Source organism: Dendropsophus ebraccatus, chromosome 12 (genome assembly GCF_027789765.1).
Source record: "Dendropsophus ebraccatus isolate aDenEbr1 chromosome 12, aDenEbr1.pat, whole genome shotgun sequence".
Classification (NCBI taxonomy): domain Eukaryota; kingdom Metazoa; phylum Chordata; class Amphibia; order Anura; family Hylidae; genus Dendropsophus; species Dendropsophus ebraccatus.
In genome coordinates, this window is record NC_091465.1 from 82,940,004 (window position 1) to 82,955,452 (window position 15,449).

The window sequence follows — 15,449 nt, forward strand, 5'->3', positions numbered from 1 at the left end:
TCAGGGGGGATACACTGTATGTGGGATAGCAGCCATTATATGGCCCATACCTGCACCTGCACCTCAGGGGGGGTGACACTGTATGAGGGATAGCAGCCATTATATGGCCCATACCTGCACCTGCACCTCAGGGGGGGGGGGGGACACTGTATGAGGGATAGCAGCCATTATATGGCCCATACCTCCATCCGCACCTCAGGGGGGATACACTGTATGTGGGATAGCAGCCATTATATGGCCCATACCTCCATCCGCACCTCAGGGGGGACACTGTATGTGGGATAGCAGCCATTATATGCCCCATACCTCCATCCGCACCTCAGGGGGGATACACTGTATGAGGGATAGCAGCCATTATATGGCCCATACCTGCACCCGCACCTCAGGGGGGATACACTGTATGAGGGATAGCAGCCATTATATGGCCCATACCTCCATCCGCACCTCAGGGGGGATACACTGTATGAGGGATAGCAGCCATTATATGGCCCATACCTGCACCCACACCTCAGGGGGGGATACACTGTATGAGGGATAGCAGCCATTATATGGCCCATACCTGCACCCGCACCTCAGGGGGGATACACTGTATGAGGGATAGCAGCCATTATATGCCCCATACTTGCACCCGCACCTCAGGGGGGGGGGCACTGTATGAGGGATAGCAGCCATTATATGGCCCATACCTCCATCCGCACCTCAGGGGATACACTGTATGAGGGATAGCAGCCATTATATGGCCCATACCTGCACCTGCACCTCAGGGGGGGCACTGTATGAGGGATAGCAGCCATTATATGCCCCATACCTGCACCCGCACCTCAGGGGGGGATACACTGTATGAGGGATAGCAGCCATTATATGGCCCATACCTGCACCCGCACCTCAGGGGGGGGACACTGTATGAGGGATAGCAGCCATTATATGCCCCATACCTGCACCCGCACCTCAGGGTTTGTTTCCTTACTTGTTGTCGTGAGAGACGTTCCCCGGGGGGAGGGGGCATGCAGCAGCGACCTGACACAGCAGAATCTGCTCCATGGCAATGCTGAGGAGTGGAGAGGGTCCGGAGACATGCCATGTATAATGTGCAGGGGGGTCCCCGGCCAGTGTGCTGCGGCCACTGGTTATACATGATATGGGTGCCACCAGTCCTTATGAAGGGTCTGTAAGGTGTATGACCTGGTGTCTGTTATGTTTCTTTTCCTCCCTTCATCCCCGTATAGATAGATGCTTGAGTCAGCTGGCTATACATACTGTATAGGGAGAACTCCCCCTGTCCTCCCCCCTCTCCACTCTTCCGTATCCCCCCTTTCCACACCTCTCTCTCCCCATTGTAACTCCCCCCCACCCCTCTGGGGTGAGTCAGATCACCCCAATTCACTGTTGTATTGTGAGGTACAGAGATGACCCTTTGATGTGTATTAGACACCCAGTTATATTACACCTTGCTGTGTTAGTCCCTGTTATAGGACACCTTGAAGTATCAGTCCCTGTCCTGGGTCACCTCTCGCAGTATCAGTCCCTGTAATGGGATATCTCTTGCAATATCTGTCCCTGTCCTGGGTCACCTCTCGCAGTATCAGTCCCTGTCCTGGGTCACCTCTCGCAGTATCAGTCCCTGTCCTGGGTCACCTCTCGTAGTATCAGTGACACCACTTGCGTTAGCCGTCCCTGTCCAGTGACACCTCTCGCAGTATCATTCCCTGTCCTGGGTCACCTCTCGCAGTATCAGTCCCTGTCCTGGGTCACCTCTCGCAGTATCAGTCCCTGTAATGGGATATCTCTTGCAATATCTGTCCCTGTCCTGGGTCACCTCTCGCAGTATCAGTCCCTGTCCTGGGTCACCTCTCGTAGTATCAGTGACACCACTTGCGTTAGCCGTCCCTGTCCAGTGACACCTCTCGCAGTATCAGTCCCTGTCCTGGGTCACCTCTCGCAGTATCAGTCCCTGTCCTGGGTCACCTCTCGCAGTATCAGTCCCTGTAAAGTAATATCTCTTGCAGTATTGGTCCCTGTGATGTGACACCTCTCGCAGTACCAGTGACACCTCTCGCAGTACCAGTGACACCTCTCGCAGTACCAGTGACACCTCTCGCAGTATCATTCCCTGTCCTGGGTCACCTCTCGCAGTATCAGTCCCTGTCCTGGGTCACCTCTCGCAGTATCAGTCCCTGTAATGGGATATCTCTTGCAATATCTGTCCCTGTCCTGGGTCACCTCTCGCAGTATCAGTCCCTGTGATGTGATATCTCTTAAAGTATTGGTCCCTGTGATGTGGCACCTTGCTGTCTTAGTCCCTGTGATGTGGCACCTTGCTGTCTTAGTCCCTGTGATGTGATATCTCTTACAGTATTGGTCCCTGTGATGGGACACCTTGCTCTGTTAGTCCCTGTGATGTGACCCCTCCCGTAGTGTTATCAGGCTCCTGGGATTTGCTTTGTTCTTCCTCTCTTGTCTTTCTTGTCTTTCCCCATTATTTCTGGGACTGTTTGGTAATAGCCGGAGCCTGCGGTGTCCCTGCTCCTCCTCCTCTTCCTCCTCCTCTCCTCGCTGCTCTTGTTCTGATCTTCACTTCCTAGTGAGCTCCACAATCTCATGTAGCGGGAGGAGGAGGAGGGAGCCGGCAGCTTCAGGTGATCCCTCCATCCCTGGCTGCTGCTTACCTTCCTAGCTGCCGTTCTGACCACCATCTAACCCTCTTCCCTTCTTCCTCTCTTGTCTTGCAGGAGGTGACATCTGATCATGTCCGTGTGCCGGAGCAGCCCTGCTGGATCCCCATGAATCGGCGGCTGGAGAGCGGACCGTAGCCCATGTGCCTTACCCCCCCACCTCCCGTCTTCTGAAGTTTTCCGCTGCCTCTTCTCCTGTAGTAAATCCCTTGTGAAGTTCGGCTTTGTTGTTGGTGCGATGCAGCCCGGAGAGGAGAGATGACACATCTTCTTATCTCGCTGGATGGGGAGACGAGTGTGAACTTGCTGCTCACTCAACCTTAGACGTGCCGAGGAGACGTGCTGTGGGGGGTTGTGTGTTTTTGTTTTGTTGTTGTTGGTTTTGCCACTTCTCTGCCATCATGGGGATCCCCAAGGGCCGCTACCTGCTGGTCTTTCTGTGCGTCCAGCTGGTGGTCATGGCTCTGCTCTACCGCGAGGGTTACCGCAAGCGGGTGGCCTACTTCTTTGGTATTTTTTCTAAGAACGGACCCCAGACTATAGTGCTCATAAACCCCCAGAACCTCTCCCTACCCGGGGACGTCTACGCCAACCTCAGCCTGATCTCCAGACCGGCCGTGCGGGAGGATCTGCTGCCATATTGCCCTGAGACCTCTCCCTTTATAGGTGAGTGATATCCTTAAATATATACAGATGGCATCTGTCAGCAAGCCGTATACTTCTACAGATCTCATTCTTATCACAGCTGAGGGTCTGTTACAGCTCTATGCATCCTAGACCAGTTACAGTATTCCTGCACTGATACATTGCAACAAATGCTCAGGACAGGAGGGAGATTTCTGCTGCAGCTGAGTTCAGGGAGGATTGTGGAGCCTGGGTACAAGTGTAACAAACCCTCAGCTGTGAGAAGAATCAGGTCTGTACCGAATTGACAGCTTCCGGCTAGAAACAGACCTTAAAATCATTGTCAGGATCTCTGCTGTCTGTCACAAGATGTTTAGAAAGCTGGAAACCATTATATTACAGAATCCGCTCCTCTTATAATAGTACTGGAGCATTATATATCAGTCCTGGAGCTTTATATGTTATATCTATACTGGAGCATTATACATCAGTCCTGGAGCTTTAGGTTATATTCCTACTGGAGCATTATGTATCAGTCCTGGAACATTATATGTTATATCAGTGCTGGAGTGTTATAAGAGGAGCAGCTGATGTCAGTCACATATGATGTAATGTCTCTGAAGTTTATATCAGTACTGGAGTGTTATATGTTATGACAGTGCTGGAGCGTTATATGTTATATCAGTCCTGGAACATTATATGTTATATCAGTGCTGGAGCATTATGTATCAGTCCTGGAACATTATATGTTATATCAGTGCTGGAGCATTATAAGAGGAGCAGCTGATGTCAGTCACATATCTTGTAATGTCTTTGGAGTTTATATCATTGCTGGAGCGTTATAGGTGGTATAGCTGATATCAGTCACATATGATGTCATCTCTAAAGGTTATATCCGTACTGGAGCATTATAAGAGGAGGGGCTGATATCTGTCACATATGATGTCATCTCTGGAGGTTATATCGGTGCTGTATACCATCCGTGTAGTTTGTGAGGTCCTGACCAGTCCTGTGACTTGTGCCCTTGTCCTTGGCTGACTCCTCTGTTATCTCCGTGGAGCTGTCTGAGCCTGTCGGCAGGTGGTTTTGTATTTCCCAGGTTACATACTTGCTGTCAGTGAATTGTTAGCGGCCGTAGCCCTCCATCACTGAATGCTGACACAGCTGAGGATTTGTTACAGTGGTGTCCTGTCTGGGGAGACCTCTGTGAGGTGACACATCAGCAGCACACAGCTCCCTGATGGGTTGTGACAGTGTGTCAGCGCAGGTCGGGGCCTGTTCACATCACATTCTGGCCGTATCTGTATGACTGTGTATACAGCAAGTCCCATCAGGCCCATATCCCACACGTATAGTATAGTGTGCAGGACCCGGCTGTCTCATCCGCTCTGCTGTTCAGTCCATTATATGTCCAGGTTAGGGACCGGCCATAGTCACTGAGACGCTGGACCCTCACTGTTCATATCTCCATGGCGGAAATCTGACACTGCACATGGCACAATATTATAAGGGGCAGATCCTGGCTGCTGGGACTTGTGGTCCCTCTATTACAGGGTGGGGTGATAGAGTCTTGGCTCTGTGTATCTCAGTGTATGTCACTGTAGTTCCCCCAGGCTTGCTCCCCTTCCCCCTCTTCAGTGTCTCACAGTGTCTGCACATGGCTGAATCTTTATGTTGTCGGGCTTGTTCTGTCTGTCTATCAGGGTCGTTCTCCTGGATCTTGCGGGGGCCACTGACGGGCCCAGGCTCCTGGGTTCAGGTTTTGGCTGAATAGCTGCATTTCTCCATAAAGCTGGACTCCACTTTTGTTTGCCTGCCAACTGATCCCATGGACATGCAGACTTCAGCCTGAGGCTATGATCACATTGTGCGTGAACAGTGGCCGTTGTTGCAGGGACAATCGCATTGATTTCAGTGCACAATAAATGGAAATAAGTGATGTGTCAGTTATTTCCACAGCTGTTGCGAACAACGGCCATTGTTCCAATACATTGTGTGAACATAGCTTTAAAGGGATACACCCGGTTGCCCTCAGGTCATTGCTTCTATATAGTAAAACTTCTAGAACTTTCTATTGTACTTTGTGTTTCCATTTGTCACCGAATAGAAACCTCCACATACTGATAATAGTCACTGTACATGGTGATACTCTGCAGATAATAGTCACTGTAAATGGTGATACTTTGCAGGTAATAAGTCACTGCACCCCCTGTACACAGTGATACTCTGCAGGTAAATGTCACGGTATGTGGTGATACTCTGCAGATAATAGTCACTGTACATGGCGATACTCTGCAGATAATAGTCACTGCACCCCCTCTACATAGTGATACTCTGCAGGTAAAAGTCACTGTATGTGGTGATACTCTGCAGGTTATAGTCACTGTACATGGCGATACTCTGCAGGTAATAGTCACTGTACATAGTGATACTCTGCAGATAATAGTCACTTTACATGGTGATACTCTGCAGAGAATAGTCACTGTACGTGGCCATACTCTGCAGGTTATAGTCACTAGACATGGAGATACTCTGCAGATAATAGTCACTGTACTTAGTGATACTCTGCAGATAATAGTCACTGTACATAGTGATACTCTGCAGGTAATAGTCACTGTACATAGTGATACTCTGCAAATAATAGTCACTGTACATGGCTATACTCTGCAGGTAATAGTCACTGTACTTAGTGATACTCTGCAGGTAATAATCACTGTACGTGGCGATACTCTGCAGGTAATAGTCACTGTACGTGGCGATACTCTGCAGGTAATAGTCACTGTACGTGGCGATACTCTGCAGGTAATAGTCACTGTACGTGGTGATACTCTGCAGGTAATAGTCACTGTACATGGCGATACTCTGCAGGTAATAGTCACTGCACTCACTGTATGTAGTGATACTCTGCAGAGTGCATAGGTTCTGCTTATCTGAGAAATGTAAGAGGCGTCCCGGGGATAAGTGTTACTGGTGCCGGGTGGAGGAATACTCACCGTATACATCTGATGGCCTCACGCTCCTCCCCTATATACACATGTATGCTCCATCCATCTGAGAGTGCATGCACCCTGCTACAACAGCTCCTGCGGAGACTGATGATAGTTACAGCTCTGCAGCATCCAGCACCGATTCCTGCTCAGGATCAGTAATGTATGTACCCAGTGACCCCACCAGCTGAATAGTGAGTGCAGCTCTGGAGTATAATACAGGATGTTTGGTAGACGTAGAAGTTTTCTCTGAGTTGTCTCAGCAATTACTTCTACATGACGTGAGGAGGTCCCATTAAATATTTACACAGTGTAAATATCGCTAGATCGTCCGGGCAGCCCATGTCGTATAGCAGCGTCTGCTGCCGCCGCTCCTATTCCTCGGAGCGACAGCAGCAGATCGTTGCTGTATCAGTCGTTTGTTTTTCAACATGTTGAAAAACAAACGACTGCAACGATCAGCCGACAGGAACGATGTCGGCTGATCGTTGCCTTCTATTCCACGGGACGATTATCGGCCGATATTGGCCAAATACGGCCGATTTATCGTTCCGTGGAATAGGACCTTAATATGGGGACATTGGGGCTGATTTTACATTGACTCCAGGGTAGCTTCTAAGTGACACTTTCCTGGGTGATACGCTTAGTTCATAGATTGTGTACACATTACACACGTCTGGCGGGGAATCATTCAGTTTGTCTTGGCACAGGGTCCGTTCTGCCCAGTCAGCACTACCACATAGCCTTGAAAGTTTTAACCCATCCGTGTAATTACCCCAGCAGACTGACCTGTGGGGCGGGGCGCTCTTATCTCCTCACTACAAGGCTGATGTATCTAACACATAGTAACTGTAATGATCTCTGGCTACATCATGGTTTAACCTCCAGTCACTACCAAAGCTGCTTGTTGCTGTTTTACATATAACAACCTCAAGTGCTGCTGCACAGCGTCAGGGCACAGTAGGGGTTGTAGTTTTCCAACAAGAGCAGAGCACGACTGTCAGTCCACGACAAGTTTTGGAGATCACAGCTGTAGTGCCTTCCTACAGTGATATCCAGTGCTGTATATAATGCCTACTCTCCTCTTCTCCCTTACAGGTGGACCTATCAGGGTCCAGTTGCCGGAGGTCTTAACGCTGGAAGACGTGCTCCACAAGAACCCATATGTGACCAATGGAGGTCGATACAAGCCGCCCGACTGCGAGTCTACCCATAAGACCGCCGTCATCATCCCTCACCGCAACAGGGAGCAGCACCTTAAGTATCTCCTGTATTATCTGCATCCCTTCCTGCAGAGGCAGCAGCTCATCTACGGGATCTACATCATCCACCAGGTGTGTATCCGAGCCCGGGATCCCCTCTATCCTCTTGTAGGGTACATAGAGAGTGATTATCTCCTGCTGTGTAAGCGTAGACAAGAAGCGGTACCTGATATTATCCCTCCTGACACTTCTCTCTGCGGCATCCTCTCCTGCCTGAGAACCTGCAATGTCAGATATTCTGCCCCTGGGGAGGGAAAGTAGCTGTCAGCGACGACGACGCTGCCTTCTCGCTCAGGATTATCTTACAGTTTACGGCTTCTTCCAAGTAGTGAATTGTTATAAATAGCTCCATCCTCACCCCTCGTAAATCTCAGCATGACCTGAAATGCCGTAGTCGTAAATGTGTTTGAATCCTGCCAGATGTGGAGCAGAGCACCGCTGCATCTGACCTCACAGACAGAGGTTTCTGCAACTTTTTCTTTAGTTTTGAATTTAGCTTTTTTTTTTTTTTTTTTAATATATAAACTTACTATGCCGGACTGTTTGTCTCCATAGTAACAGACAACAAACAAGCCTTGTGTAGTCTGACCCTACACTCACACTTTTTTTTTTTTTTTTTTTTAAATCTGTTCCCAACTAAGGGACCGATGGAAGTAGTTGTGCATTGTCAGACTACACGGGGTTTGTAAAAAAAAAACAAAAAAAAAACAGAAGGTGCAACAGCAACCCACAGGTGCAAGGGATTACCGTATATACTCCTCCCAGCGTACACACGATAAACACCTGCCCTGTAGATATTAAAAAGTGAGGATCTTACCAAACTATTTGATCAAACAGAGTTTACCATGTGGCCATGTTAAGGTGTCCTCAGAGACATGGTCCCTACTCTAGCATTTTCACACTAGCAATGGCTTCTCCTGGGCTGAATAAGCTACAACTGGGCAGATAGGAGCCAAATGATCTCTTTTTATAGCACCCTTGGGACATGGATGGAGTGCGAGCCAACAGGAGGTAGCCACACACCCCACATTCAACAGAAAAAAAAGGAAACATTGGCAGCAACCTGCCGTGTGAACAGAGTCTCACATGTGCTGCCAATTTTTCCTTTTTTTCAACACAGGGTTTGTTGTCTGTTATCATGATGGGAGTTGTAGTTTTGCAGCAGCTGGAAAGCAGTGCCATACAGGTTGCTGGGAAGGGGCATCTGCAGTTAGTGTAATGTCACGTATAACATAAGTATATTAGGTGTCTGTCCACTTACACACAGAGGGGCAGAGCTTTTTTTCTTTTTTTGTTGGGCGAGGGGCATGTATTTGGCCCCCCTCCTTTCCCCCATGCCACAGTACAAAATTTTCTGTTTGTTAGCCCTCCGCTTATTAGATAGCATATATTGCCCCAGTAGATATTGTCCAACCATGGTAGGCATCTTGCCTTGTACCCCCCCCCCCCCCCCATAAAAAGTGTTGCCCAAAATAGACATCTCCCCTATTATCCTACCCCCCCCAGTACATAGTGCCCCCCATAGTAGGCATCACCTTGGTAGTATAATGACAGCTCAGGAGGCCCAGTGTATTGCAGGGACGGGGCCCCTGATGTGGTCAGCCCCTTAGTGACCGTTATGGCTGCTACAGTGGTAGTTACGCCCCTGGGGAGGGGGTTAGTATCAGGCACCCCGCTGACATGTTCTTCTTCTTTTTCCAGGCAGGGAATAGCACCTTCAATCGGGCCAAACTTCTGAATGTCGGCTTTAAAGAAGCGATGAAAGATGAGGATTGGGACTGCCTGTTTTTCCACGACGTGGATCTCATCCCCGAGGATGATCGCAACTTGTACACCTGCGACAGGTTCCCGAAGCACGCATCTATCGCCATGGACAAGTTCGGATACAAGTACGTACCATGGTTCAGAAACTTCACAGTTACAGTGAAGGGAGCAGAGGCCAAGCGTGTGCGCTACCACTCCATTCACTTATGCCAGGGATAGGGAAACTCTGGCCCTCCAGCTGTCCACTTATAATGGGAATTGTAGTTTTGCAGCAGCTGGAGGGGCCGAAGGTTTCCTATCGCTGCCTTATGTGATGATTTCCTAGGTTCTTATGATCGGTGGGGGTCTCATCAGTGAGACCACCCCACCAGTCTATTTATAGGAGTGCACATAATATTGATATTTCCTGCAGTCCACTTGTCGGCTTTTCCATATAGACTAGGGGCAGAGTCATGTCGGGTCTAGATAACACAGAACAGTAGCTCTGTACACACAGATAAGGCTCTTCTGTCACTGCCTCACCTTTAGAGTAGGGGCTGTAATTAATTCCGATTTATTGCAGCTGCCATAAAGCACACACTGTTATCGAAGCTCCTGCAGATCCACTCATAAAAATGCCATCTTTATTATAGCCGCATGTTACCCGCACAGCTCTCATGCCATGACTAAGGGTGCGTTTACACAGAAAGATTTATCTGACAGATTTTGGAAGCCAAAGCCAGGAATGGATTTAAAAAGAGGATAGATCCCTGTCTTTCCTTTATGACCTAATCCCTGTTTATAGTCTGCTCCTGGTTTTTGCTTCAAAGATCGATCAGATAAATCTGTCTGTGTAAACGCACCATAAGGGCCTCTAATCCTGACATTGGCCATAATTACACAGACTGCATCTTCTATGATTGAATCTGCTAGATAGCTCTTCCTTCACGGCTGAATACATGGCCTCCCTATACTTCTGTGGGCTAAAGGTGTACACTGTTATACAGGTAGGACGTGTGTCTTTTGCTCGGCCACCCCCACAGGAGCTTATAAAAATAACTACATTGTAATAACACATTCTCCACATAGCTGATCTAGAGGGCGACGAATCCTACACAGTCCGCTTACCTTCTGTATTTAAAGGGCCAGTCCAGTATTCTGTATGTGAGGCTGAAACATGAAAGTTCTGATTCTGAGCAACAATGAAAATAGTTACCGAACTTTCTATGAGTGAGCTCTATTACCGAGAGCTGATGGGGTTGACCCTACTGATAGGGCTGACAGCCGGGACACTGCTGATGGAGGTGATACCGGGGGGCCCCAGCGATGGCTGTGACACTGGGGGCCCTGGTGACGGGGGCCCTTTAAGTCCTGTGAGCTGGCAGAGCCTCCCCGTGGGCGCTGTTCTCGTGCAGCATGATTACGGGTTGCCTGGTTAATAATACGCCTCGGCTTTAGAACATTTTGCCTATTAAAGCCTCTTATAAAATCAGGACCTGCAGGTTTTTTTGTTATCGGTTTCTGTTACCAGGACGGTGGGGGTTGGGAGGGTAACCCTTTCTGCAGCTCCTGCTTTCCCCAGACCACCATAAGTAATCCTCCCCCTTATATGGGTAGTTGTGGCAGTGGTCATATCATGGTAAAAGGGGTTATAGAGGATTGTGAAAACAGCGCCCTCACTGTCCTCAGGTTGTGTGTAATATTTTAGTTCTGATGTCATACTTTTCTCTTTACAGGTTGCCTTACAAGTCGTACTTTGGAGGGGTCTCGGCCCTCACCCCAGAACAATACATGAAGATGAATGGATTTCCAAATAACTATTGGGGGTGGGGCGGCGAGGACGATGACATCGCAGTCAGGTAACATGAAGGAGGGGAGGTCTGGTTTCTCTCAGTATTATGTGCTTATTACTATGTAGGAGATGGTAGGTGAGAACATTGGGCCCTAAATCTTTCCTGCAGCCATATAGAGTAGACGTGAGAAGAGGCGCCCCCTGCTGGTCCAGTGCCAGTCATTTTATGGGTTTATTAGTTCTCTTTCAATAGCTGTTTTTTCACCCCTCCCTCAGGGTGGCGCTCAGCGGCATGTTAATATCAAGGCCGTCCGTTAGACATGGGAAGTACAAGATGATAAAACACGGACACGACCAAGGAAACGAACAGAATCCTAAAAGGTAAGACCAGGAACAAAGCTTCACAAGTTTATGTAAGAACGTTCTTTTTTACTGACAGCAAACAGAGATCCTGGAAATGGCGGAAAATGATATACAATGAACATTAACTTAAATTATACAGACTCAGAATGACGCTATATACAGCACCGGCCGCATTCATTGCTGTAATATCAGACTCTCATCCCCCCTCATCAGCTGTATGTAGCCAGATGGTACCGCATCCTCGCTGTCACATAAATCACGCTGTGAATTCATTTCTTCTCATTGCCGCCTGCCCTGAACCAAGCACCGAGGTGCGGAGGTTTTCCTTTATTACTGTTTGCACAATATAACCCTTAAACCCGCAGGTAATAAATACTTTTAGATAACTACATTTCCTCCTTACTGTCTTCTACCTGCTCGGAGATATTTTCTATTGTGAATGAATAACCACTTGTCAAGGTGACAGCAAGCAGAGCTACAAGATAACGATATTACAAGCTTCTGTGATAGTGTTTATGACTACAGTAAAAATTCCTCCTATAAACAAGAATATAACTACTATAATACTGCTTCTATATACAGGAATATAACTACTATAATACTGCTCCTATATACAGGAATATACTACTATAATACTGCTCCTATATACAGGAATATACTACTATAATACTGCTCCTATATACAAGAATATAACTACTATAATACTGCCCCTATATACAGGAATATAACTGCTATAATACTGCCCCCCTATATACAAGAATATAACTACTATAATACTGCTTCTATATACAGGAATATAACTACTATAATACTGCTCCTATATACAGGAACATAACTACTATAATACTGCTCCTATATACAAGAATATAACTATTATAATACTGCTCCTATATACAGGAATATAACTACTATAATACTGCTCCCTATATACAGGGATATAACTACTATAATACTGCTCCTATATACAGGAATATAACTACTATAATACTGCTCCTATATACAGGGATATAACTACTATAATACTGCTCCTATATACAAGAATATAACTACTATAATACTGCTCCTATATACAAGAAATATAACTACTATATAACTGCTCCTATATACAGGAATATAACTACTATAATACTGCTCCTATATACAAGAATACAACTACTATAATACTGCTCCTATATACAGGAATATAACTACTATTATACTGCCCCCTATATACAGGGTATATTTACTATAATACTGCCCCTATATACAAGAATACAACTACTATAATACTGCCCCCTCTGTTTCTGCGTAGTAAAGCAATGTCTTGTGTGCGGTCACACTGGTATAGGGCACAGTTGGGCATTGACTTGTAGTAAGGGTTAACCCTTGGCGTCACCCCTTAAGTTCTCCATTGTTGGTTTTTAGTCTGGCTTATATAGTAACTGTGCCCTCATTGTGCTGGAGATAGTCAGTAAGTTGTTTTAGGCTGAAGGTCAAGAATAAGAGAAGAATAGACTGTTTCTGTGATATGAGAAGCGGCTGTGATGCACTGTGGTGGGTATAGGTGGTAGAGCGGGCAGGGGAGGCCGCAGCCTTACATCTCCTCTGTGACATCCTCAGCTGTAGGACGGGTTCCCTTTCCCAGCAGAGCGCTCAGTCGATACCAACTACTGACTGTTACCACATAGTAATCATAGTGCACCAACCGTCATGGCTGACCAATAAAACGTCTTGTAAAATCCGGATTTTCTAGTTTTCTTCACTCTTGGTTTTTATAATACTGTAGATGGTTTCTAGTAAAGTTGGGTGTGACCGCCCGCTCCCACACTGCCCATCCCTGGTATACAGGGCAGGGAAAGCTGGATGCCCTCCTGTGATGGTGGCCATACCACTGCTCACCCAGCTTTCCTGGGAACCTTTGCCTGGGACCATACAAAGACCTCCATCCTGTGGTGCCATAGCAGATGCCATTGGGCGGCAGCCAGACCCTGTCGGTTGACAGAACTGTGTTTGTCTCGTCTCTGGTTATTGTTGGCTCAGAGTAAGGGAAAAAAAAACTCCACTCACTTGTTCTGGATATAGCAGAAAGTGAGCAGAAAATTGAGTGCAGCTCTGAAGGTGAATGAAGAAGATCTCCGTTTGCTGTCAGTGAATCGGGAGATGGGTTACAGGAAGTTATGTTGTTGCTTATATCCATGATGACGGACATGACCTCTGCTTCTGGCCCCGTTCCCGGATCACGGGTGTTGGCACGGCGCCCGCTCTGTAGATTATCGCACCACCTTCCTCCCCCTGAGCCCTTTGTCCCAATCACTTGGCTATGTGAGAAGAATGTATGAAAGGATTTATTACCCGCTGCTTGTAAGTCTGTTCCTGAGAACACGACCTTATCTGTCACCTCAGCACATGCAAGAGGTCCTGCAGCAGCCGCGGCGGTCACATATCTCCCGACGCCGGGGCAGAGCTCGTTACAGTGTATCAGGGGGTTATAGCCATCAGTATATGACGCCATCTCCATCTCCTTTCAGGTTCAATCTCCTGGCGAAGACGCGGCGGACGTGGAAACAGGACGGGATGAACTCTTTGCAGTATAACCTCATATCCAAGGACCTGCTGCCTCTCTACACCAACATCACCGTAGACATCGGCTTAGACAAAGGCCATCGGCCCCGCACGTGAGCCCCTCCGCCCGCCAGCTGTGCCCTATCCTCTATACAGGGCCCCCTCCTCTATCAGGACTGTGGGGGTGGTCCTGACCCCCCATAAGACATTGATATATCACTCTATTATCTCTATTGTTCTACTTCACTCTAAACCAAAGATGGGATGCAGCAGCGGCCACTAGAGGGCAGCGCACTCCCTTTCACTGTCGGCGGTGGCTGTCCTGCAGTGCGCCCGGCTGCTGCCCCCGCTGGCGTCTTTCCGTCATTGAGAAGAGGATTCGGCCCACCCTTAGAAGTGCAATTTTGGGGGGATTTCTTTGACTCTTTTTGTTGTTTTAATGGGATTTTACAGTTAGACGGTCTCCTTGGATCCCTGGACTCTCCGAGTGGACTGACACAATCAGACTTGGATTTACTTCCAGTTTTCTTTTTCTTTCTTTTTTGAAGAAAAAAAAAAAAATCCATGAACTTTTTCTGTTCTCTTTGGACCTCATAGATAAAAGTTACAGACACTTGAATGCAAAGGAACAATAACCAGTATTAACTTCAATCCAAAGTGCCTTCAATGCCAACCTCCTGCGTGGGAATATGTGAATATATATATAATGTATATGTATATATTTTTTGTTTGTTTGTTTGTTTTTTTAGGAAAAAAAGTCCGCCTGGGTCTGAGAATCACACGACGAATGAATTTGCTAGATTCTTTTTCTGAAATGTGAAGATAATATTATGAATCATTTCTGAAATAAATAGATATATATATACTTACCCCTCTCGTTTAGGTATAAGCTGGTATAACTGTGACCACTACATGTAACCGTCTATGGTCTGTCACCTGCTCAGTGCTGATGATGGTTTACAGGGACCTAGCAGCACTTAAAGGGGTTGTTCACCAAAAAATAAAATTCTTTCAAATCAACTGGAGCCAGAGATTTGTAATTGACTTCTATTAAAAAATCTCCAGTCTTCCAGTACTTATCAGCTGCTGTATGTCCCACAGGAAGTGGTGTATTCTTTCCAGTCTGACACAATGCTCTCTGCTGCCACCTCTGTCCATGTCAGAAACTGTCTAGAGCAGCAGCAAATCCCCATAGAAAACTTCTCCTGCTCTCCAGACTGGAAAGAATACATGACTTCCTGCAGGACATACAGCAGCTGATAAGTGCTGCAAGACTGGGGATTTTTTTCAATAGAAGTAAATTACAAATCTCTGGCACCAATTGATTTGAATGAAATTTTTTTGGGTGAACAACCCCTTTATTCAGGCCACTTTCTTCCTGAAACAGTGCCACCCATGTCCCCTGGTTGTGTGTGGTATTACAATTCAGCTCGATTCACTTTAGTTGGACTGTGCTGCAAAACCC

At 47.2% G+C, this 15,449-nt stretch overlaps 1 protein-coding gene across 1 annotated transcript; it reads left to right on the forward strand.

Annotated features, from left to right (window-relative positions):
- The first annotated feature begins 2,571 nt into the window (after positions 1-2,571).
- LOC138769278 (beta-1,4-galactosyltransferase 3-like) lies at positions 2,572-14,832 on the forward strand. The gene is made up of 7 exons (XM_069947645.1): positions 2,572-2,636; positions 2,730-3,338; positions 7,382-7,617; positions 9,247-9,434; positions 11,025-11,147; positions 11,357-11,461; positions 13,951-14,832. Exons 2-7 carry the CDS (start codon positions 3,074-3,076, stop codon positions 14,099-14,101), a joined length of 1,068 nt encoding a protein of 355 aa, XP_069803746.1. The 5' UTR covers positions 2,572-2,636; positions 2,730-3,073; the 3' UTR covers positions 14,102-14,832.
- The last annotated feature ends 617 nt before the right edge of the window (positions 14,833-15,449 follow it).

What these genes read in the sequence shown, in the direction of transcription:
- LOC138769278 (XM_069947645.1), top strand. Translation starts at nt 3,074, where the DNA reads ATGGGGATCCCCAAGGGCCGCTACCTGCTGGTCTTTCTGTGCGTCCAG. An exon ending in ATGGACAAGTTCGGATACAA is followed by an intron (nt 9,435 to 11,024) that starts GTACGTACCATG and finishes TTCTCTTTACAG; the next exon opens with GTTGCCTTACAAGTCGTACT. An exon ending in GACGATGACATCGCAGTCAG is followed by an intron (nt 11,148 to 11,356) that starts GTAACATGAAGG and finishes CCCCTCCCTCAG; the next exon opens with GGTGGCGCTCAGCGGCATGT.